General features: G+C 48.8%; 1 protein-coding gene across 3 annotated transcripts in view; it reads right to left on the bottom strand.

Moving 5' to 3' along the window:
• PDE10A (phosphodiesterase 10A) overlaps positions 1-25,684 on the bottom strand; it is a 370,690-nt gene that overhangs the window by 80,963 nt on the left and 264,043 nt on the right. For 2 of the 3 annotated variants that reach the window (XM_075411748.1, XM_075411757.1), the window contains exon 2: positions 19,928-20,056. In XM_075411748.1, coding sequence (XP_075267863.1) covers positions 19,928-20,056 — 129 coding nt within the window. Of the gene's footprint in view, positions 1-19,927; positions 20,057-25,684 lie in introns of those variants that run through there. The other variant, XM_075411765.1, reaches the window with a different exon arrangement.

Raw genomic sequence — 25,684 nt, forward strand, 5'->3', positions numbered from 1 at the left:
TGTTTGCAGTCTCAAGATTCGGAGGAATAATCTCTCAATTTGATCTGTCACCTGGTCAACGCTAGACAGACCCACATTGTACAGAATTTGATCCAAAGAAAACACAGCACAACAAATACTCAAAGAGAAATATTTCATGACAGAATCCTGTGCTCTTCTGCTAAACATCATCTTGTAATTACCAAAACAAGCAACAAATCCTGATTCAATGTTTCAGTTCTGTTTTAAAACATTATTAGTGACTAGACTTATTTCTTGTTCCATAGATCATTTAGCAATAGTGTCCTTTAATTTGACATAGAAAAGGATTTCCCATGACCTTGAAGTATATAATATATATTCAAGTATATACTTGAAGTATATAAGTATATATTTCTTTCAGAAACTCTAGATCGTCTGTTTAAGTTAAAAGCAAACATTAATATAAACAGTACTTATTACTTGAATTGCAACTTGTTGCATTCTGGAAATGAGATTTACTTTAAGCCCAAAGAAACCCAGGCTCTGGAGCATCCTACCTATCAATGTACTAACAGCTGGCAACGAAAATCAGCAAGAAAATGAAAAAACAATAATAAATATTCCGTATTTGTCAGGATGTCTGCAGTGTTAATTAGTTGAAAGGGATGAGCCCCTCAGCCCCCCATCAGCAATAATTACACAAGCCACCACTCCTCCTTTCTCTACTCCAAGTGTATCCACTCCCCCAGTGTTGCCCGTTTCTCACCTGCCCTACGCTACCCCAAAGGCCCCCAGTTTCAGCACGTAAGGGAATCCTTAAAGAAACCACTCGATAAAACCCCTTCCCACTCCTGTCTTCACTGGGAACGTACCCACGGATGTCCACAGAAAGCACGAGGGGGTAAGCAGGCTGTTTTCCACACTTCTCTGCTGACAGAGCAGCTCAGTTTGTCACACGTGATGCCGCAGAGTCTTTGAAACACTAACCTGCAGAGCAGGAATTTTTTCTAGAAAACACTAAAACTAGCAGTGGAAAATTTATGAGATTCTGAATTTGTGCAAGGACTCAAAACAAGGTGAGGATTTCTAAACAAGCTAGGAGGGTTCTTCAGATAGGAGTTCAGTCTGAAAGGCAGGAGTCAGTGCTGACATGTACCGACAACTTCGCTAAAAACAACTACTCTTTGCATACAACATCTTTTTGGCCAAAGCCGCAGAGATTTCATCTTTAGAGGTGTTTTAGGAGCAAACCAACTTTGTATCATCAACTCAAAGAAACCAGCGCTGCTCAGCACATATTCTCCTGTGGCCTTTCAATTGGCCCTAAGGAATTCCAGATAACTTGCCTCTGAAAAAAATACACTCTGCTTTTACCTAAACCTAGACTTTCCTAGTCGAACTCACGAAATGAACTGGAGCTGTGTGATTGTTTTCCTGTCTATATGGATGCCATATTTGGAACTCAACATACACTTTGTGCAGTCACCGAAAGGAAAACTTGTGAAGATTAAAGACGTCAAATAAAAAACATTTAACTAAATGTGATCTCTCCTGCAACTAATACAGAGGTATTTTCAAAGCAGAGGTCAGACCCAGATGACACCAGGATTACTGGAAGTTCAGAACAGAAATTCAGTACTGTTCTCTACATTCCTGATCTGTTTCCTCAAGGAAACTCACGAGTCACCAAGACAGTTCTCACTGATTCCTCCTCCAGCTTTGGATCCTGGACATGTTCTAATAACATTTTCAAATCCCAAAGTGATATCTGATGCAAAAATCCCAAAAGAGGCCCTGCTAAGAATGGAGAAACACTTGCCCTTCTTTTACTTTGTTCTCCTCATGGAAATGCCTCTTACTACAGCCATGGTTTTCCTTAGCCTTTTGAGAAGCACAGACGAAGCCTCAACAATATGAAAACAGTAACGACAAGAGCCCTTATTAAAGATTTTTTCCTAAGAGGCAAAAGTAGCGTCAGAACTCACCAAAGCTCTATTGAATGAAGCTGCCTATCAGTCAAAGAGCCCCTGACTGCCTGGCTCTGAGACAAATCTCCTCGAACTGCTGTACAAAAACTTCTTCAGACAAGCATCTCCGCTTCTGCACTCTTTAAGAAAATCCAGCTGCATAAAGAGCACTGAAAGACAGACACCCACGTCTGAGGGATCTGGACACATGAAGAGAGGAAGAACCTTGAAACTAAGGGAAATCGTTCCATCGCTAGGACATATAAGAAGAAATGGAAGACCTGGAAATGAAAACCTACTAAAAACTGTGTTATTGCCCAATAATCTTACAATATCACGAATATATTGATATATATATATATTTAAAAAAGACACTCTTAGGGAGGTAGAGGAAATTAAGGAACACCAGGCTTCATTCTGCCCACTTATTAAAAGGCAAATAAGGCACAAACACAAACAAGCTGACGCTGACCTAAGCAGGTGTTGATTCCAATGCCCGAAGAGAAGGTCTACGTAGAGCCGATCAATCAGAAAAAGCTAATAATTTCTCAACCATCTGTAGAGGAGACAGCTCTTCAAAAACTCAGCTAAGAAATTCTAGAGTTGAGAAAACCTCCAGGGAAAACATTATGTGAAATAAGCCATTACTGTATATTTTAAGATGTATCACAAAAGTACAGAAAAATAAGTATAATAACTCAAGTAATAGGGTACATTTATCCAAGATTCTATGCACGTTTATCAAGAATGAAGAAAAGCTACATCAAATATCTTCTCTCCCTTTAACTACAGATTTACAAGCAGAAAAAAAGACAAGAAAAAAGTTGAACTTCTAACCTGACAGTTCTTCCTGAGGATTCTGCGTATACAGCTCTGCTTCCTTCATTGTTCCTACTCAAAAATAAATTGGCTCTGCTAGAAATCAGAAACCTGCCCAATGAATTCATTTCAGCTGACCCCAGAAGCACTTTGGTATTCCTAGAAGTGCTCCAGAAGCACCTCCCGATAATTAGCTGATGGACAGTTACATAAATTAACAAATGACAGGCTCAGAACGATGACAAGTCATCCACATATGTGAACAGAAGCATCATTGCCATGGTCAAATGCCAAAGTAAACGTTCAAATCACCTGCACCATCCAGAAGAAAAGCATTGGTTTGGTGAGTTTCTTCCAAGAGTGTTTAAAAGCATCTTATTTATGTCCCTACATCAAACGGCCAGTCTTGGCAACGCTTAAATAAATCCGTGAGGAAACATACAGTTGTAGTATGTATTCCAAAATTTGAGTTTATCCATTCTTTAATCATAAAGACTTATCTGTGAAATAGAGAACTGCCATCACGGGCCAGTGGTCCATTCGGCAGTATCCAGCTCTGAAAACGGTAAGAAAAGATGCTGGACTGGACCATGTCAGACAACAGCATGACCGAGATGTCCTCGGCTTTTGTGACGCACCAGCATTGCCCTGTGCCACCTACGGTGGATGGAAACACCAAACGCTTTTAAGAGTCTAAATTGTTTTCATACAGAATCACAGAATAGTAGGGGTTGGAAGGGACCTCTGTGGGTCATCTAGTCCAACCCTCCTGCTGAAGCAGGGTCACCTAAAGCAGGCTGCACAGGACCTTGTCCAGGCGGGTCTTCAACATCTCCAGAGAAGGAGACTCCACAACCTCCCTGGGCAGCCTGTTCCAGTGCTCCGTCACCCTCAGAGGGAAGAAGTTCTTCCTCATGTTCAGACGGAACTTCCTGTGCTCAAAACATGTTGTTTCAGTGCAACCAAGAGTTTTTGATGGAAAGAAACCCAGAACTTGAGAAAAAACTTGTAATACCCCTTCCCTGTATGATACGGTGCAACTTTCGCTGCACTTGGTGTAGACGCTGGCTGCTACAACAGGTACCCCAAACATTCAAACATATCTGAGGTTTACTGTCACTGGTAACTACCCACAAGCGAAGCTTTTTGAGGAACACAAGCTTGTTGGCAGCAGGGAGGATAACAGTTATTGGTCTATAAAAGTGTTTATGGCCAGAGAACAGCTGGAAAAGGCAACCTGGCGATAGTGCGTGCTTGTAAAAACACACTATTCTTTGTAGAACTACAGTTTTGCTTAAGAAAAGTAACAGGCAATAGGGAAAATTCAGAGTATTCCTAAAGGACACTTCTATGGTACACCACGAGATACATATACGATGGCAAGCCAGCAGGTGTCACAGTGACATGGCTTCCTAGGCTACACGATCCAAAATGAGCACATTCCAGTAATTTAAAACTCCAAATTAAGTAACCTCCTCCTGTCCTAAAGAGGTAATCACTGTATGGGTCATGACAACTCTGACTCAAGAAGATGGGTCACAGTGTAGTTACAGGCTTTAAAAGTTTTTCCGACAAACCTCCGTAAGTGTTCTACAGTAAATCTGCAATCGCTGCCCAGCAGTGCCCAGGAATAAACACCTCTCTATCGCTGCACAAATACCCGACGCACTGCACGAAGACATTTCTGACTGTTCACGTGAACCCACTTCAGCTGAATTAGTATAATCGTAACAAGTCGCTTCCCCACCCGTCACCAAAGCCTAATGCCACTGTTACACCCAACGACTGCAAAGTCTTCAAAAACTCACACACATTCCTCCTCCCACGCCTCTTACTGAATTGTGTCTTACTAATTTCCTAACCCTTGTTCCTCGTCAACACAATCATCTCTTTCCCTTTCACTCCCCAGACTCATTTACTGACAAATGGAATGAAACCGTAGCACTGTGGGCTGAGGACCATCCGCTCCATAGCAGAGCTCCCTTCGGCCACCTGAACAGCCAAGCAAGCCCAAAGAGCATTCTAGCTTTGCATTAAAAGAAATATAAGAAAGTTATTCTTGTGATTAGTGTTACTCTGCAATTTCAGCTGCATAAAGATAAACCTTTTTTTTCCCTGCAAGATGAAGAAGACGCACAGTCATCGCTTGCGGGTATCTCTGCACAATACAGGTTGAAAGAAGGAATAAAAGAATTGAGCTCAGTACCGCAGCTCAGCAACACGAGTCCAGACAAGGTGCTGTCTCCAAAGGGTGTGAAAGTTGCCTTCGTGTTACAACTGACAGGACCTCTTCACAGAATCACAGAACGGTCGGGGTTGGAAGGGACCTCTGGGGATCCCCCAGCCCAACCCCCTGCCCAAGCAGGGTCACCCAGAGCAGGCTGCACAGTACCGCGTCCAGGTGGGGCTGGAATATCTCCAGAGAAGGAGACTCCACAGCCTCCCTGGGCAGCCTGGGCCAGGGCTCCGTCACCCTCAGAGGGAAGAAGTTCTTCCTCCTGTTCAGCTGGAGCTTCCTCTGCTTCAGTATGTGCCCGTTGCCCCTTGTCCTGTCGCTGGGCACCACTGAAAAGAGTCTGGCCCCGTCCTCCCGACCCCCACCCTGCAGATATTTAGAGGCATTTCTAAGGTCCCCTCTCAGCCTTCTCTTCTCCAGGCTGAACAAGCCCAGCTCCCTCAGCCTCTCCTCACAGGAGCTCATCATGCAGCTTATCTAAGAAGATCCATACACAGTGTGTTATAATATAGAAACACAACTTCCTTTTCATCATCTTCGAATGTGTTATGAAGACAACGTGACTCACTTCTAACAATGGATGGTCTTTAAACGCCAGAGAGGCAGCAGAAGCGTAATGACAGAGGAGAATGGCCCTACTAACAGCCCATCTACTCGAGTTCATTGGCCGTGAAAATGGCTGGTAACAGCTCATTACAGAAGAAGTATGGAGAAACTATGATATATGAAACGGAGAGCGAGCACAGACTATAGACGCACGGAGTGGGCTTACTCCGGTATGTCCTCAGAGCAACTAGATGCTTCTGAATTTTCTCAGCTGGAGGCTGCATCAGGACCATAGTATGTAACAGCTCTTGATGAAGTATTTCTTCCTTGGAATGTGTCTAATCACTTTTTGAACCCATTTACATTTTTAACATCTAAAATGTCTTATGCTAATGAGCTCACAATTTAGGCCTGGGTTGCGTGAAAAGGGACATCCCGTTGTTTCAGATCTGCAGCCAACTCATTTTGCGGGGTGCCCTTCAGTTCCTCCATCACGAGAAAGGTGAATTTGTTGACTGCCTTCATCATGACAGCCAGAATTATAAAACCTTCTGCTGCAGTTCAGGTCTCCTGCAGAAGGAAGAATCCCCCTCCTTTGGCAGCAGCATCATAATAGTCATAACAGTGTAAGGACAACAGGTAAGGCAGGCTTTATAAAGAGGTAACAGTGTCATCACGACCGGGGGTCTCTGTACAACAAATCCAGACCTTGCGAACCTCCCTCCACCACAACAAGACCCCTACGAAAGAGCACAATATCTACGGATACTACGCAAGCATCCTCAAATGTCACATATTTAGCCAAACAGATGTAAATGTCTTCACGGAATTTATAAAGAATAGAAACTCAACATTACCTTTGAGAAAAGATTATTCTTTAAACAGCTAATCCTTCTTCAGCCCTGATGCTTAAAGAAGGTAAGTCCTTCAAATAACATTTATACCTGTTATTGACTCAACACCAGTTGACAATGGTTTTACAACCCATCATAATTTCCCCCACAACCTCCTTACACCTGAGCTTTAAGTGTCCCACAGGAAAATATAGATCATTCCCTCTCAGACCCAGAGAAGTTTACAGCCTATGACCTCCTCCTGTTCCATAATCGATAGTCACTCATTGCACTCCAGTTGTCTAAATGATTAAAATTAAATGACATAATTCAACTCGGTGTGCTGTTATCCAAGTACATTCTCCGCTGACAGGTGACGTGGTTCCTCCAGCCCTCACGTGCTGCTGTGCAAACAGCTCCTCGCTCCCCTTGGCTGTGCTGATCCAACTCTCAGCTCCTCACGCAGTGCACCAACAAAAAGATTTACATTAAAAAAATCCTTCCTTTTTGGCTTATTTTTCAGGCTTTCAGAAACACAGATTACAGACCTCTACACATCTGGTCATCTTTGCTCTTCTGTGTATCCTGAGAAGGTGACATTAGCTGTACAAAGCATCTGAACTTCAAATTAATCACAAGTTTCCACCGTGACTTAATGATGTTTCCTGTTCGGGTGTGTTTGGCTGAACTATCTATCTGTTGCTAAGCTCTGATGGCTGATTTTCCCACTATATTCCCAGCATCCATCCTTGAGCCGCATTGGCTAATTCAGGCTAGGCCTAAAGCAACAGAAGAAACGGGGCTGGAAACCTGGCTGGAACATCACCAGTACCTGATTAACTGTTTGCACCCACAGCATGGCTCGGACCCTGCCAATTTGCACTTTCCCAGAAGAACATTTCGGCTCAGAGGAGAGGACTAGCGCCTGCCCAGGACCTTTCCAGGAGGTGGTCTGGATGCAACGTCCTCTTTGGGAGGGTGGGAAGAGCAGTTTAGCCTTGTAGATGCGACTTGTGCCATGCAACCTGGCCTCAGAGGCAAAGATCAGCCAAAAATTATCATCATCCGATACTTTATTCCTCAGTTACCCAGCTTTATGCGATTCTTCTGAGCCCCTATACATCTGGGTTTAATTCTCAGTGTGTCTGAAACTTTATCATCCTATTATGCATCCATTTTTCCAGAGAGCTTATGGAAACAAAAATCCCTGTCAGACTACCGATGACCTCTGTAGTGAAAATTGTCTAGGCGTTCCCATAATTTCCTTCCCAGTTTTTAGCAACTTAGCAGTCTATAGGAGGGCTTTTTCTTTAACACCTATATCTTTGAATAGCACTGAAGAAAGCTCATCTCATAGCTTTGTGGGTTTTTTTTATTTATCTGAAACCTGAGTACCCATTTTGAACCACATAATTTCCATCTCTGCGCTCAGTGATGTCTTCAGAGTACGGGAGCAGTGTTTGTGACATGTCTTCCTTCAGCAACAGCCTACGGCAGCTCCGGAGAGGTGGCAGCGTGCCTTATGTGCCATACACGTCACCCTCCTAGAACAGACTTCGAAAGGTGCCATCACCTGGAGGAGTCAGGCAGGGAGCGCAGGGCAGAACACCAGTGGGAATGGAGTCCTGCTTGGGCCTCCCTCTTGCTGCACGGAGTGGGACTCTCATTTAACATGCACTTGTAAAACATGCAAAAAGAAGTAGTTTATTGTAGTCTAGTGGAAAGTTCCTTGCCAGGACTTCTTCCACGACGTGTAGCGTGAAGAAGTCGGTTTTGGACAAAGCCACCTCTTCCAAGAACCAGACCTCCCCGTGACCACGAGGACAAATGCAGCACGTCTCACGGGCTCACCAGGAAAAGCAGACGCCCTCATCAGCCGCACTAAACCTCATCGACAAGCACCGGACAGCTGGGCTAAAACTCCACCTGATCATAGATACTTTGAAGGATGAAGTAACCGAATTACCACCATCATTAGGTAAATCACTGCAGCACGACACTCTGACAACTGATAGTCCTCATTAAGCCCACACTATGAACACACCGATGTCTGTGCTTTACTCTTCCGTCTTTATAACCTGAATTCAAAGTCTTCAGACAGCAGAGCAGTTTCAGCAGTAAACTTTCTGCTGAAAATCCTCACTGACAGCCAATGTGAGGTTCAGACAAATACCACTATTTGCCTCCATCCACAGAAACATAAAACCCTCCATTGACAGAGGATGGCGTTATCATTTACATCCGCCTTGTCATCTCACAGTACAGGATTCGTTTCCACCCCTCCTCAGGATTCGTTTCCACCCCTCCTCCGGGCTTCCTGTGCTTCCTGGGAGATGACAGAGACGGCAGAGTTTTTACACATCTATTATAGATGGACAAGGTGTCAAGAACTTTGCCGAATTGAGTTTTCCCTACTGGCATACAGACATCCATCTGAAGGGTGGGTGTCAGGAGGATGGGGCCAAGCTCTTTTCAGTGGTGCCCAGTGACAGGACAAGGGGCAACGGGCACAAACTGAGGCACAGGAAGTTCTGTCTGAACAGGAGGAAGAACTTCTTCCCTCTGAGGGTGACGGAGCCCTGGCCCAGGCTGCCCAGGGAGGTTGTGGAGTCTCCTTCTCTGGAGATATTCAAGACCCGCCTGGACAAGGTCCTGTGCAGCCTGCTCTGGGTGACCCTGCTTCAGCAGGGGGGTTGGACTAGATGACCCACAGAGGTCCCTTCCAACCCCTACTATTCTGTGATTCTGTGATCCATGAACAAATACGTTACTCATCCCCTCTCTGTGCACAGGTGGTGTAACAGACTCTTAAACTGCCCGAGCACCTCCTGCCTCTTCACCAAAGATGCAAGTTGCATTTCATGGCCAGAACAAGCAACTCTAACACACGTAGTTCTTCTACACTTCGTCTTTTTATCCTTCTTGGCCAATGTTTGATTACAGGCCTTGTCTAGCCAACATTTCCCAAGTTAATACTTTAATACTTGGATTAAAAAGCTACTGTCTCATTAAAGTTAATGATTATTCCCTTATTTATTGCTTTCTCAGCTTACAGACCATGGGAATGTTTCTCCTCCATTTTAAGGCAGGTAAAACAAGTTAACTTACATCACCATAAATAACCATTGAATCATAGAACCACAGAATGCTTTGGGTTGGAAGGGACCTTTAGAAGTCATCTAGTTCAACCCCACCGCAGTGAGCAGGGACATCTTCAACCAGGCCAGGCTGCTCAGAGCTCCATCCAACCTGGTCTGGAATGTTTCCAGGGATGGGGCATCGACCACCTCTCTGGGCAACCTGGGCCAGGGTTTCACCACCCTCACTGTAAAAAATTTCTTCCTTATATCTGGTCTAAACCTAATCTCCCTTAATTTATAGCCACTACTCCTTGTCCTACCACAACAGACCTATCTTCCCCAGGCTGAGCAGCCCCAGCTCTCCCAGCCTTTCCTCCCAGCAGAGGGGTTCCAGCCCTCGCATCATTGCTGGGGCCTCCTCTGGCCCCGCTCCCACAGCTCCAGGTCTGTCCTGTGCTGAGGGCTCCAGAGCTGGACGCAGGGCTCCCGGGGGGGTCTCAGCAGAGCAGGGCAGAGGGGCAGAATCCCCTCCCTCGCCCTGTGCCCACGCTGCTGGGGATGCAGCCCAGGGCACGGTTGGCCTGCTGGGCTGCCAGGGCACATTGCTGGGTCATGTTGAGCTTCTCATGAACCAGCACCCCCAAGTCCTTCTCGGCAGGGCTGCTCTCCATCCCTTCTTCCCCAGCCTGTACTGATAGTGGGGGTTGCCCCGACCCAGGTGCAGGACCCTGCACTTGGCCTTGTTGAACCTCATGAGGTTCACACAGGCCCATTTCTTGACCTTGCCCAGGTCCCTCTGGATGGCATCCCATCCTTCTGGTGTGTCAACTGCACCACTCGGCTTGGTGCCACCTGCAAACTTGCTGAGGGTGCACGCAATATCGCTGTCATTGATGAAAATGTTAAACAGCACCGGTCCCAGGACGGACCCCTGAGGGTCTCCACTTATCACCGGTGTCTATCTGGACATCGAGCCAAAAAGAGCTGGCTACGTAGGTTCACAGTCTCCACACACGTGATCAGAATGGAGCTGCTCCATCAACTGGAGAGTTTTGGTTTTTTGGGGTTTTTTTTTGCTTATTTGCTTTTCACTCTAAAACCAAAGATCCCGTACAGGAGGGAAACAATCCATAAACAAAGAGCAGCAGGGCCGGACAACTCCACGGAGCACTACCCTGCACAGGAGGGAAACGGGTCTGTGCCATGCACAGCACTGACAAACCCACCATCGCAGGACTCTCTCTTACACTGCCCACGCTTTATGGAAGGCATTGATAATCTGGAAGGGTTCAAAAGGTTAACTGGTAAGGAACAATAAGCAAACTGGGAAACCTGTTTCTCGGTAAGATATTAGAAGAAGCTCCATGCCCTCATTTACTTGAAAGATTGAGAAATCACAAAAATCAGTCTGTTTATTTTCCAATACAGCTAGTGGATCAGGGCAGAAAACGATTCTGTGAAGCAAGGCTTATAGATAAGGAGAAGCAGTATTTTTGAGTACACAGGAAAAAAAAAAAACAACATAAAAACTCTTAATTCAAGCCTAAAACAGACACAGCAAACATCAGTCAAAGTACACGTTGAGAATAATTGCTCTAGATATAATGTGATTCTCATGATCAGTTCAAGAGGGAACTCGGACCAAGCAGTGACATCTACCTGCCATGGCCAAACATCTCATCGTTAAAGGGTTGCCCTCTGCAAATCTCTGACCATCTAAACAACTCTCAATGGGCAGGAGAGCTCCAGAAAAATCACCTCCTGCAGCAGACCCACTCGAAACAAAATTTTCAGACAGTAAACTCTCACATACTTCAGCAATTAGAAGAAAACGTTCTGGAAACCCATTCAAATACTGTACCAGGCTTATTTTTGCAGTTGTGTGGAGTTTGCGAGTGACGGCCATTCACATAATGAAAAATAAATAATAATGAAAAATTCACATAATGAAAAATAAAATCAGTAACTGCTTCAACACCATGACACGTACTGCACAAAAACCACCTTCTCCGCTCAGGACCTCAGTAGTGCCTACCCAGAGGCTGCTGCTCAATATTTCTGTACTATCAGTAGATAAAAACAATTCCCGATCTCTCTGACCCTGTATATTCTTTATGCCAGCCTTTTTTCCTGCCCAAGGGAACAGCCTGACAGCACAGCAAAGAGGAACTTTTTCGCTAAGTTCTCCTCAACGTTGTCACAGCCAAAGTGAACCCACGTCCAAGCTGGGTCTGGTCTGATCCACTCAGGGAAAACAACAAAAGCCCCACTCAACTGGACACACAGGAAAGCAACGATTCCAATGACTCAGCAACAAAATAATGGTGAAAAGCAGTGGCACAACACAAAAGTCTCCCCAGAAACCAGCTCCAGCATCGCTGTGTGCCTGCGAGGGCTGTATGCCATTGCCACCACGCAGGCTAAAACAGTATTTTTCTGTAGAGCTCTACCACAGCTGTGGGAAGGGCCCCCACTTCATCCCTCTGCCTCTGAAACCCTGATACGCTAACATACCCTATCTGGAGCCACGTAAACCACTCCACACAAAAGTCTGCCCACCAGTTTTTAGTCTGCAGAAGGACTACACCCAACACATGGAGGAACCGGGTCTACACAGCCCAGCCCCTGGATATTACTGCCACTTTTCCAAGAAGACCACTCACAATGAAGACAACTTTCATCACTCTGGATATTATCCCAGAAAAGCAGCCCCTGCAGGCATCCTAACAGCGACACTGGTTCAGACCAACCACTGCACCGAGCCCAACGTCTTGTCTCCAGCTGGCCACCAGCAGATGCCAAAGGAAGAGTAAGAACAGGGCAAGCGGCTCATGCCACTTGTACTGGGGAGAATGGGACTGGAGGATGCATCTTTTCTCTCTGATTTCGAGAAAAACAACTCCAAGAAAGGCATCAAAATATGTAAATAGTGGGCTATGGTAATCAGAAGCATGAAGAGCTGCTTCTGGGGTGTCGACGGAGCAACGCCCACATTACCCCAATCACTCCCATACTCACTCCAGCTTTTTGGCAAGTATTTGTTGCCTGCCTGGATACCACAGACGGAAGCACAGCAGGACTGCATCAGAATGAAACAGCATGGCTGCAGCACCAACAAAATACTAAGACACCCTAATTACAGATCAAGGAGGTCGTTAATGTGCTGCCGTATCAGCTGCTCCTGCCTAGGCTGGGGAGATGGCAGAATGGAAGCAAGCTGTGGAGCATCACAGCACACAGGCTCCAGCTTCCCAGCATCAAAGGGCTACAAAGGGGTAGGGCTACGAGGATGATGAGGGGACTGGAGCATCCATTCTGTGAGGAGAGGCTGAGGGAGCTGGGCTTGTTCAGCCTGGAGAAGAGCAGGCTGAGAGGGGACCTTAGAAATGCCTCTAAATATCTGCAGGGTGGGTGTCAGGAGGACGGGGCCAGACTCTTTCCAGTGGTGCCCAGTGACAGGACAAGGGGCAACGGGCACAAACTGAAGTAGAGGAAGCTCCAGCTGAAGATGAGGAAGAACTTCTTCCCTCTGAGGGTGACGGAGCCCTGGCCCAGGCTGCCCAGGGAGGCTGTGGAGTCTCCTTCTCTGGAGATATTCCAGACCCTCCTGGACAAGGTCCTGTGCAGCCTGCTCTGGGTGACCCTGCTTGGGCAGGGGGTTGGGCTGGGTGACCCTCAGAGGGGGTTGGACTGGGTGACCCACAGAGGTCCCTTCCAGCCAGAAAACACTCTGTGATTCTGTGATCCTTTATCTACAGCACTACAACCGCTGCCCCCCGCTACAGAACAGGTATTTCTGATCAGTTAGCGTCGAAAGGCACGGTCCTCAAACTAACGAATCAGGCATAGGCTCTATTTTTTTTCTTCCTAATTCCAGCAGCAAGCTGACAAACACTTTGCATCTGCACACTGTTCCTGCCTACCTTTATCTTTACACACGTTCTATCCCTGCTTACGGCAATGCACGCGAGCCATCCCTCCACGTGGTTACCAGCCGCAGCCAAAGTGCAAGAAACATTCCTCTCCACAGCATCATTTACCAACAGGAATGAATTACCTGTTTAAGAGAGCAAATAAAGGAATAACTCTAGGCTATTGTACAAATGTGTGCTTCAGGACTGCTTAACAATAAACACCCAAGAACAGACTTGCTCCCTAAGTAGAGCCACGCATCAACTTCTCTCCGAAACTCACTACTTCCACAGGACTTCAGCAAACTTCAAAGCACCTTATGCTGACACCTTCATATCCGAAACTGCAGCACCAGAAAAGAAACAACTTTCAGTCTATTTTGTATAGCAGAGCTTCTTTTTTACGTGATGCAGCTTAGTACCATTTTCTTTTAGTATTAGCTTTAAAGGACCAGCAAACCCATTCTCTCTCTGTCTATGGTCTCAAAGACCAGGCATGACCACGGCTTTTGCCACAGATTCTATTCCTCCAGTCTCTTCTCTAGGAAAGAAAAAAAAGATTTGTGTGTCTCAAGACCACAGAAGGTATCGGGCTTCAGCAAACCAGCTCAGGCACCAGAATCACTTCAGTCACCGAAACCTTCAGCTCAGCACAGACTATAAAGGAAGAAACAGAAACGCGTGCAGCCTGCGCACAGCGCGGTCCTTTCTGTGCTCGATCAGCTATCGTAGGTGTTACTAAAGTGTGTATATATACACACATAGATACAACAAGTACATTGGGAAGGCCTAAAGGAACATGTGGGCGTGGGATTTTACGGCGCTGGCTTTCACAGAATCCCAGAATGGTCAGGGTTGGAAGGGACCTCTGTGGGTCACCCAGCCCAACCCCCTGCCCAAGCAGGGTCACCCAGAGCAGGCTGTAGAGGACCTTGTCCAGGCGGGTCTGGAATATCTCCAGAGAAGGAGACTCCACAGCCTCCCTGGGCAGCCTGGGCCAGGGCTCCGGCACCCTCAGAGGGAACAAGTTCTTCCTCCTGTTCAGCTGGAACTTCCTCTGCTTCAGTTTGTGCCCATTGCCCCTTGTCCTGTCGCTGGGCACCACTGGAAAGAGTCTGGCCCCGTCCTCCTGACACCAACCCTGCAGATATTTATAAGCATTTCTAAGGTCCCCTCAGAGCCTTCTCTTCTCCAGGCTGAACAAGCCCAGCTCCCTCAGCCTCTCCTCGTAGGAGAGATGTTCCAGTCCCCTCATCATCCTCGTAGACCTCCGCTGGACTCTCTCCAGTAGCTCCTCATCTTTCTTGAGTTGGGGAGCCCAGCACTGGACACAGCACTGCAGATGGGACCTCACCAGGGCAGAGTATAGGGGAAGGAGAACCTCCCTCGTCCTGCTGGCCACACTCTTCTTGATGCACCCCAGGATCCCATTGGCCTTCTTGGCAGCCAGGGCACACTGCTGGCTCATGGTCAACCTGTCGTCCACCAGGACACCCAGGTCCCTCTCCGCAGAGCTGCTCTCCAGCAGGTCCTCTCCAGCAGGTCTTCCTCATGAAGCCCACTCAGTCTTCCACGGGAGGGAAGCCACAGGGATTTTCCACACGCTCAGGACCAGCATCCCCGGAGCCGACGGCTTCCAGCCCTGCGAGAGCCGCGCAGGCGCCCAGCGCACCGCATCCCACCGCCGCCCTGCCCGCTGCTCGGCCACGCGGGGGAAAGGGTGAAAAGCCCAGCGGCTGGGCTGAACAACAGGACAGAATCGGGGCTTAACCCGGATTCTGAGCCCACACGTGGTTGTGTCTGCTGCACAAGAAACACCACACGGATGAGACACTAACGAAGGACTGCGTTTTCTGCTGCCGTCAGCCAGGCTGCTCGCAGTAATGACATCAAAGCAGCAATGAATGCGCTCTGATTTATTGTGTGATGATAAAGAAAAAAAGAAGAAAAAGTACCCTGAACGTTCACAAATGTGCTTTAACTGAACCAACCAAATACACTCGTTTAATCATTTGCATCCTATTAGCAACAGTTTATCTATCGAACAGCACTTCTTGAAATTAATGACGACAGGAAATTAATGGATGCAGGAAAGCACCGCAGGAAAAACAAACAGTGCATAAAAGATTATATATAAAATTACCCAAAAGTCATTTCGTGTTCCTGTTTAAAAAACTCACGTAAGGAAATACTAGAAAATGCCAAATGTTTTGGTCACGTTACATGAAGCATTCTCTCCATGCTTGAACGTGGAGCAGGTTGCAGCACAGCATCACATTGGACGTCTGTAAATGGAAATACTGGTGTTAGGCTGGCAAGACCTTGGACTCGCCCCAAGGCAGGCAATCCCACTGTTTTTCAAAGCCCAGGCAAAAAGATGTAGTATCTTCCTGAGGACCACACATCCTGAATGACAGCAATATCACACTAATATTATACTAAGCAATTAATTTTCTAATTTCTCACCCTTTTTGCCCCCACCTCAAACAGGTCAATTATGAACTTCTGGGTTCCTGTGAGGGCAGTAAGTCCGCTGCACTCAGACAGTAACTTCTGACTGCGGATAACCAGTGTCATACTGGGCACTGAACGGATGACTCTACACACAGCTTTCCGTTCTGCTTGCAAAAACCACTCCCAAATACTCTGCAGGAGAAGCAGTCCAGGTTACGCTCCAGCTTCATTCAGAGTCCTGCCTGGCTCAGCCACCACCTGGCTATGAAAACTGACAAACTCCAGTGTCAGCTCATTACAAACAGAGTTGTTCAGAAACGTCGTGTACAACAACACAAGGCCTGGGTGTGTTCTGAGCATTTAATTTATTGGTAGATAACAGTCAGGGTTCAAGCAGGTGCAGCGAATACCCTGATATCAGCATGAGCAGCATTCCTCCTGTGCAGGTTTTCTCCAATATACTAAAAAAAAAAAATAATTTAAAAAAGAGTCTTATAATCCTGGGATCTTGGGTAGCTGACCACCAGCCTCTCCTGAGCAACTTTCCAGCTAACACCAACTGCGATAGATACAAGATTCTGTGGTACACACTGCTGACACAACCCGTGATATTTTGGGATATAGTTAAACCTCAAACCCTGCAGTATTTACTGACTGCCTCTCATTTTCATACTCTGGGGTTTTAAAACAAACCAAAACCACAGAATCACAGAATGGTCGGGGTTGGAAGGGACCTCTGTGGGTCATCTAGTCCAAACCTCCTGCCCAAGCAGGGTCACCCAGAGCAGGCTGCACAGGACCTTGTCCAGGCGGGGCTGGAATATCTCCAGAGAAGGAGACTCCACAGCCTCCCTGGGCAGCCTGGGCCAGGGCTCCATCACCCTCAGAGGGAAGAAGTTCTTCCTCGGGTTCAGCTGGAGCTTCCTCTGCTTCAGTTTGTGCCCGTTGCCCCTTGTCCTGTCACTGGGCACCACTGGAAAGAGCTTGGCCCCATCCTCCTGACACCCACCCTGCAGATATTTAGAGGCATTTCTAAGGTCCCCTCTCAGTCTTCTCTTCTTCAGGCTAAACAAGCCCAGCTCCCTCAGCCTTTCCTTGTAGGAGAGATGCTCCAGTCCCCTCCTCATCCTCGTAGCCCTCCGCTGGACTCTCTCCAGGAGCTCCTCATCTTTCTTGAACTGGGGAGCCCAGAACTGGACGGAGTACTCCGGATGAGGCCTCCCCAGGGCAGTGTAGAGGGGAAGGAGAACCTCCCTCGACCTGCTGGCCACACTCCTCCTAATCCACCTGAAGTAACTAATTCAGTGACACTCAGCCACAGATAACTTTTGGTTCATTTCAGTCCAAATCAGACATGTCAGTTTACGCTGATGCTAACGAAATTCCGATAAACGGCCCTGGCCGTGGGCCCCCGGACTTCTGGCCGAGGAGTCCGCGCAGCCGGGCAGGACGTCACCTCTGCGTGTCGGCTAGCGACGGCTCCGCGTCACCGACGTGCAAGAGCACGGACGCTAAGCCAGAGATCTCAAAGCAGCGTTCCGACTGCCTGGGAGGTTTCTAATAAACACGGAGCTTACTCTTCTGTCTGTGTCACACCACACGACGCGAGGCTTTGCAAGGCAGACTGCGCTGAAGCACGAGGGGTGCAGGGCAAATCACAGCCCTACTCACGGACAGCGGCTCCGGCTACGGAGTCACTTGAAGTCACCATGGGTCCATGCTGACGCCAAAAGAATTGGCTTCATCTTCTCCTCCTCATTTCCCACCACCACAGTCACTCCGGCACCAGGATTTGTACGTACATAACGCAAACTGAATAGATCATCTAGCAAGTTTCTTTCCTAAAAATGTTGTTTTTTGAGAGATGAAGACGTTTTGTTATCAGAGACATTTTACACGGCTATGGCCTTTCCCTTTCTGGAAGAAAATCACAGATAAGGCTAACCAGCATCTGTTTTATTCTGAAAACAAAATGCATTCAAATTATGCTTTTCGACTTGGCAAGTGCAGTTTTAATCCAGTTCTGCTTATTTTCATCCAAAAACCCAACAGTAAGCAAGCCACATCTGCGTAACTGCCTGCAGGGCAACACATATGGCCGCCTGAAAGCTTGCTGTCAGCACGAGGGAAGTAGCAGGGAAGGCAGAGAGACCCACTTGATGATCACAGAAGCACAGAATCATGGAATGGTTTGGGTTGGAAGGGACCTCAAAGCTCATCTGGTTCCAACCCCCCTGCCATGAGCAGGGACATCTCCCACCAGCCCAGGGTGCTCAGAGCTCCATCCAACCTGGCCTTGAGCCCTGCCAGGGAGGGGGCAGCCACAGCTTCTCTGGGCAACCTGGGCCAGGGCCTCACCACCCTCATGGGGAAGAATTTCTTCCTAATCTCTCATCTAAATCTGCCCTCTTTCAGTTTAGAGCCGTTCCCCCTTGTCCTATCACTGCATCCCCTTGCGAAAAGCCCCTCTCCACCCTTCCTGTCGGCCCCTCCAGGCACTGGCAGCTGCTCTAAGGTCAGATCACATACTCACAGATATAAAGCTGAATGATGATGATGGCTTAACTATTGCTTGACACTTTCAGTTCAACAGTCAGGGAGAGCCAGCCATAAAACAGAAGTTTTAAAGCTTAAGAAAACAACGGGGAAATCACCCCGTTGCAGCTACTGGTGCTAGAGCTTCCTTCAGACAACGGTTACTCTGCTTTTGCAGTTGGCTCAACAAATTTTACGGACTTTCACAAAAATGTATTTTCAGGTCAGCCCCCCTAAAAAAGGGAAACTTTGAGCAACTGGTAACAAATTTGACTTCGCAATTCAAGATTCTGGAAGCTGCAGTGCTATTCAAAACATTCATTCAGTTTTAGCATCCAGATCCTTGACGCAGACTATAAACCATATTTCAAACAAGCAATGATTTCGTCTAGCAATTTCAAGCAGCTGCGAGAAAATCCTCATTTTCGTTGCAACACAGCTCTTCAAAATAAGTAGTATTTGTTTCTAGCAACACCAACGTATTTTTTCCCTTCTGTCTGCAGAAAGCATTGTCATGGCTTCTTCACTTGATTGATAACACTGTTTTTCTGATTGCATTTGTGGATGATAACGATGGCCATCCTGCAGTTTGTAAACCACAAGGAAAGCAGTGAACAGGCGGTCTACAGCTACGTGCTCTTACTCTTCCATTAGGCAACCTCATTACACCAAGAAAAATGTACTATCACTTCAGCATCAAACATAGCGTCAACACCACCAAAAATCTGCCTCGCTACAGCCCTTCCTGTCCCTTACCCACCATTTTCTTTTTCTATAATTCTGCAGAAAACACTCAGTTTTCTTTCAGGAAGCAGCAACAGCCCCTCGACCTAAAATGGGAACCGTCACCAGAACGTCAACCCCAAGCAGCTCAGCAGCCAGCCACGGAGCAATGTAGGTGCAGAGTCAAAGCAGGGTTTCTTTCCTCATCTTCTCGCTGATCTCCTCTTCTGCCTTTAACCTGGTATGGCCCCAACCACGGTTAGAGTTGCATGAACCTTATGTTTGCACACAGTCTCACAAAATTTAAGTTCATTACAAAATTTATGATATTGTCAATGCAGGTCAACTCATAAGCAACAGTTTTCTGGGTCTATTAAGTGAGGGATTACACCTAAAGCAACCCCTCCGTGTCAGTGTTCACATCTAAAAGCGACTTAACGCACCCTGCAAGTAGGAACTCTTGAGATGGGATAGCCTGGATTTTACTGAGGCTTGCACGCTGCACGTACCGTGTCATTTTAATTCAAAACTTACCAGTTTTAAATCCAAGATGGTCAAATTATGTTCTCAAAGCAAATACTAACATAACAGATAGTACGGGTTGGTGGAATAGTGTTTACAACTCAGAACGGGTAAACCGAGCCTCCAAAACAAATACCAGCATATTCCAAAACCGAAATGCCAAAAGGCTGGAAAGATTAAAAAGAGTTGTTAACCTCTTTCGCCTTTCAAAAACTGGTGGAACCTAGACATAAAAACTGTAGCAGCCAAGTTCTGCCAAAACCAGATTTCCTTTCTAAACCTAAAACCAAGAACTGAGCAGTTCAGTGCTAAAAATGAATCACAAATAAAAAGGACTTACCTTCCTGCCTGTTGTTTTTCCTTTTTAGCCATTTTTCCACAGTTTCCGCACTTACACTTTCTGACACAAACTCATCCAGTACCTGGGGGTGAAGAGAAAGATAGGCCTTCACTTTTTCATCTGTTAAACCTGAAAGAGAGAACATTAATCGATTACACTACTGGTATTAAATCCCTTGTATCAAACAACACGCAGCGACAGCCGCTGGCCTTCTGCTCCTACGTGGGCTGAACACACGTCTGAGTAAATCATCTCCTCCCAGGCAGAAAAATCTCCACTCCAACGACGAGCTGCTGGACAGCCAACAGCGGACGCGAAGCAAACCCACGCCAGACGCCGTGCGCCAGCGGCCCCCCTGCGACAGCACCGTAAACGCTCCCGGGGAGACACGGTCGGGGAGGAATCTGTGCTTCGGACTCTACAATTACCTGTTTGCGAGATAAGTGAGATGGGGATACATGGATAAAGCAACCGGGTGGAAGGAGAGAGAAGAAAGTGAACTGGAATTTGCAAATGCCGGGTCCTGCAACTGGGGAGGAACAACCTCATGCACCAGTACAGGCTTGGGGTGGACCTGCTGGAGAGCAGCTCTGCAGAGAGGGACTGGGAGTGCTGGGGGACGACAGGTTAACCATGAGCCAGCAGTGTGCCCTGGCTGCCAAGAAAGCCAATGGGATCCTGGGGTGCATCAAGAAGAGTGTGGCCAGCAGGACGAGGGAGGTTCTCCTTCCCCTCTACACTGCCCTGGTGAGGTCCCATCTGCAGTGCTGTGTCCAGTGCTGGGCTCCCCAGTTCAAGAAAGACGAGGAGTTGCTGGAGAGAGTCCAGCGGAGGGCTACAAGGATGGTGAGGGGACTGGAACATCTCTCCTACGAGGAGCACAGACCAAACCAACCCAGCACAGAACGCTCCTTCGCACTGGTCGTTTCCTACCCCAGACACAGCGTAGCTGGGTTCGAGGACAAACTCAGAAGCCAGACCTCCTTCAGACATCGGTTACCAGCAGTCACTCCTCACCTTTGAGCCAGTCTCCAACCGCCTTCCTTTTTTAAAGAGAGCTAACCGAGCAAAAAAAAAAAAATCACTTGAGAATTCTATTTTGGCTTTCAGCTTTTTACGCTGCCTAAAATATTTAAAGCATTTCCTAGATATTGGATAACCTGTGTAGCACGGAATCGATGGCTGGCTCCACTCCGAGTCTCACCCCGCGCCGTACTGCGCTCCCCGCTGACGACAGCTTCGCCGGGCTCCGTGTGCAGCCGAGCTGCCCGAATGAGCTGAAAGAACCAAAGCCTAAAGCTATGTTTAAAAATCTGCTCCATTTAGCAACATGACTCAGCCGCATCATTAGCGATTCTTGCCATTTTCTCGTTAGCGTTGTGCTATTTGGTGTCCTTCCTAAAACCACGAGCTTCATCTCATCCCGTGACCAGGCAAGAATTTCAGTTCTGACCTGACGTTTGTTTCCCAGGCTGGGGGCACGTGGTGGGGCAGGGGAGAAGGGACAACAACTGATGAGGCAGCTTAATGCTTCTGGAGGCTCAGCATCTTCTCCCAGAGCAGCCACGCTCCGGGAGATCACCTTGCGCCCAGCCAGCCGGGACCCGGCGCTTCCACCCGCGTCGGGAGGGTCCCTCGGACACCAGCAGAACTCCAATGGCTTTTGTGGAGCAAAAAAGCTTTCACAAAAGGAGATGAAAGGAAATAAATATAAAAGCTGTAAATTTTCAGCGTGACCTGGATAGGCTGGAAAGCTGGGCAGAGAGGAACCTGATGAGGTTCAACAAAGGCAAATGCAGGGTCCTGCACCTGGGGAGGAACAACCTCATGCGCCAGTACAGGCTTGGGGTGGACCTGCTGGAGAGCAGCTCTGGGGAGAGGGACCTGGGTGTCCTGGTGGACGACAGGGTGACCATGAGCCAGCAGTGTGCCCTGGCTGCCAAGAAAGCCAATGGAATCCTGGGGTGCATCAAGAAGAGCGTGGCCAGCAGGACGAGGGAGGTTCTCCTTCCCCTCTACACTGCCCTGGTGAGGCCTCATCTGGAGTACTGTGTCCAGTTCTGGGCTCCCCAGTTCAAGAAAGATGAAGAGCTACTGGAGAGAGTCCAGCGGAGGGCTACGAGGATGATGAGGGGACTGGAGCATCTCCCCTACGAGGAGAGGTTGAGGGAACTGGGCTTGTTCAGCCTGAAGAAGAGAAGGCTGCGAGGGGACCTTATAAATGCCTACAAATATCTGAAGGGTGGGTGTCAGGAGGATGGGGCCAAGCTCTTTTCAATGGTGCCCAGTGACAGGACAAGGGGCAACGGGCACAAACTGAGGCACAGAAAGTTCCGTCTGAACAGGAGGAAGAACTTCTTCCCTCTGAGGGTGACGGAGCACTGGAACAGGCTGCCCAGGGAGGCTGTGGAGTCTCCTTCTCTGGAGATATTCAAGACTCGCCTGGACAAGATCCTGTGCAGCCTGCTCTGGGTGACCCTGCTTCGGCAGGAGGGTTGGGCTGGGTGACCCACAGAGGTCCCTTCCAACCCCTACTATTCTGTGATTCTGTGATACACAAAGATCCTCCTCTCTATCTTTCTACAGACCCTTATAAATGATATTTGCAGTTATTCTCGAAAGCATTCGAGGCATGTGTGTACACCACTTCGTTGGGATTAAGCATTAATCCCATTAAATCAATCCCTTCTTTGTTCAAAGCACCGGGATTCAAACCCAGGGGCACAGTCGGTTTTGGAACACCCTTTTCAAGCCCGACTTTTTATCTTAATCCAGCCAAGCACAGAGCAATGTAACGCGAGCAAGCGCCCGGCGCGGCGAACCCCGACGTCACCGCCCTGGCAAACAGCAGCGCGGGCAACGAGCCGCAATCGGGACGGTCAAACCCCTTCTGGATTTCTCCTTTCCTTGAAAAGTGAATTCCCCAACTCAGCCATGAGCAGCTCGGTTCACGTCTTTCGCCCACCCCCTCCTCCAGCTCCCTCCTTGCGCTGCTGGAAGCGAACCCCCCCCCAGCGCCGGCGCTCAGACCCTGCCCGGTCACAAACCACAGCGCGGCGTGCACGCCCGCCTGCGTAGTTAAAAAGGGCATACATTTGTTTCACATATAAAAAAAATTATCATTAAACAGATCAACAAGGGCAAGGGCAGGGTCCTGCACCTGGGGAGGAACAACCCCAGGCACCAGTACAGGCTGGGGCGGACCTGCTGGAGAGCAGCTCTGCGGAGAGGGACTGGGAGTGCTGGGGGACGACAGGGTGACCATGAGCCAGCAGTGTGCCCTGGGTGCCAAGAAGGCCAATGGGATCCTGGGGTGCATGAGGAGGAGTGTGGCCAGCAGGTCGAGGGAGGTTCTCCTTCCCCTCTGCTCTGCCCTGGTGAGGCCTCATCTGGAGTACCGTGTCCAGTGCTGGGCTCCCCAATTCAAGACAGATGAAGAGCTACTGGAGAGAGTCCAGTGGAGGGCTATGAGGATGGTGAGGGGACTGGAGCATCTCTCCCACGAGGAGAGGCTGAGGGAGCTGGGCTTGTTCAGCCTGGAGAAGAGAAGGCTGAGAGGGGACCTTAGAAATGCCTTTAAATATCTGCAGGGTGGGTGTCAGGAGGACGGGGCCAGACTCTTTCCAGTGGTGCCCAGCGACAGGACAAGGGGCAACGGGCACAAACTGGAGCAGAGGAAGCTCCGTCTGAACAGGAGGAAGAACTTCTTCCCTCTGAGGGTGACGGAGCTCTGGCCCAGGCTGCCCAGGGAGGCTGTGGAGTCTCCTTCTCTGGAGATATTCAAGACCCACCTGCACAAGGTCCTCTGCAGCCTGCTCTGGGTGACCCTGCTTGGGCAGGGGGTTGGGCTGGGTGACCCACAGAGGTCCCTTCCAACCCCTACCATTCTGTGATCCTGTGAAATCTTCCTGTAAAGCTGGGTGTGTGACGCTGCCAGCCCCCAGCCACCACACCAACTGTGGCTGTGCCCACACGCGGAGCGTCGCGTCGCCCAGCCACGCCGGACACCGCAGCGCTGCTGAACTTCTAGCGAGAGAAAATGACCTCCCACCCGGGCAGCCAGCACACCAGCAACCACCTCCCACCCCTCGGACCCCTCCTGCAGAACACCCCCCGGACGCACCTTCACACCCGCCCACGGCGGGTGCTGAGCAGGGCGCGGACATCGGTGCCTGCAGCTTCCAGCAGCGGCCCCGGCGGTTCTTCAGGCAGTGCCAGCAGCCTGCGGGCTGCACCACCACCCACCACCCGAGGTCAGGGGCTTGCTGACACGGACCGCTGCCTTCCCTGTCGGAGAGCAGCTTCTCTCCAGTTCCAATTAGCACGCTGGAGCAGCTCCGAGGGCCTGTCACCAGCTGTGTTCTCCCTCCAGGTGCATAATGGGACCAAAGTTGGGAATTTAATTAACACTCTGCAAAAAGCCAGCAGAAGGAATACAGACATGTATTTAGGACTTGCAAATTGTCATCAAATTAATTTCAAGCCTTTGGTGGAGGAGAAAGCCGTGTATCACCTTAAGGTTACTGATAAAAATAATTATCAACGTACTTAAAAATAACGCATCACGCTGAAGTAAGTGGAAATGTGTTTGTAAACACCTAAGGAACATCTCAGTACAACTTCTAATCATTTGTTGGGTTTTGTCCTCTTGCGCAACACAGCCAGCGTAGCTCATCTCCTGCCCAGAACACACCCGAGCAGCAACACTCCACTCCATGGTGATGGGTACTGGACGTGTAGCTCATCTCCTGCCCAGGACATACCCAACCAGTAACGCTCCACTCCATGGTGATGGGTACTGGACGTGTAGCTCATCTCCTGCCCAGAACACACCCGACCAGCAACACTCCACTCCGTGGTGATGGGTACTGGACGTGTAGCTCATCTCCTGCCCAGGACATACCCGACCAGTAACACTCCACTCCATGGTGATGGGTACTGGACGTGTAGCTCATCTCCTGCCCAGAACACACCCGACCAGCAACACTCCACTCCGTGGTGATGGGTACTGGAAGCACAGCTCATCTCCTGCCCAGGACATACCCGACCAGTAACACTCCACTCCCTGGTGATGGGTACTGGAAGCACAGCTCATCTCCTGCCCAGGACATACCCGACCAGTAACACTCCACTCCATGGTGATGGGTACTGGAAGCACAGCTCATCTCCTGCACAGGACACACCCGACCAGTAACACTCCACTCCGTGGTGATGGGTACTGGAAGCACAGCTCATCTCCTGCCCAGGACACACCCGACCAGTAACACTCCACTCCATGGTGATGGGTACTGGACGTGTAGCTCATCTCCTGCCCAGAACACACCCGACCAGCAACACTCCACTCCGTGGTGATGGGTACTGGAAGCACAGCTCATCTCCTGCACAGGACACACCCGACCAGTAACACTCCACTCTGTGGTGATGGGTACTGGAAGCACAGCTCATCTCCTGCACAGGACACACCCAACCAGTAACACTCCACTCCACGGTGATGGGTACTGGAAGCACAGCTCATCTCCTGCCCAGGACATACCCGACCAGTAACACTCCACTCTGTGGTGATGGGTACTGGAAGCACAGCTCATCTCCTGCACAGGACATACCCAACCAGTAACACTCCACTCCGTGGTGATGGGTACTGGAAGTGTAACTCATCTCCTACCCAGGACATACCCGACCAGTAACACTCCACTCCATGGTGATGGGTACTGGAAGTGTAGCTCATCTCCTGCCCAGGACATACCCGACCAGTAACAC

The sequence above is a fragment of the Opisthocomus hoazin genome, chromosome 2 (assembly GCF_030867145.1).
Source record: "Opisthocomus hoazin isolate bOpiHoa1 chromosome 2, bOpiHoa1.hap1, whole genome shotgun sequence".
Classification (NCBI taxonomy): Eukaryota; Metazoa; Chordata; class Aves; order Opisthocomiformes; family Opisthocomidae; genus Opisthocomus; species Opisthocomus hoazin.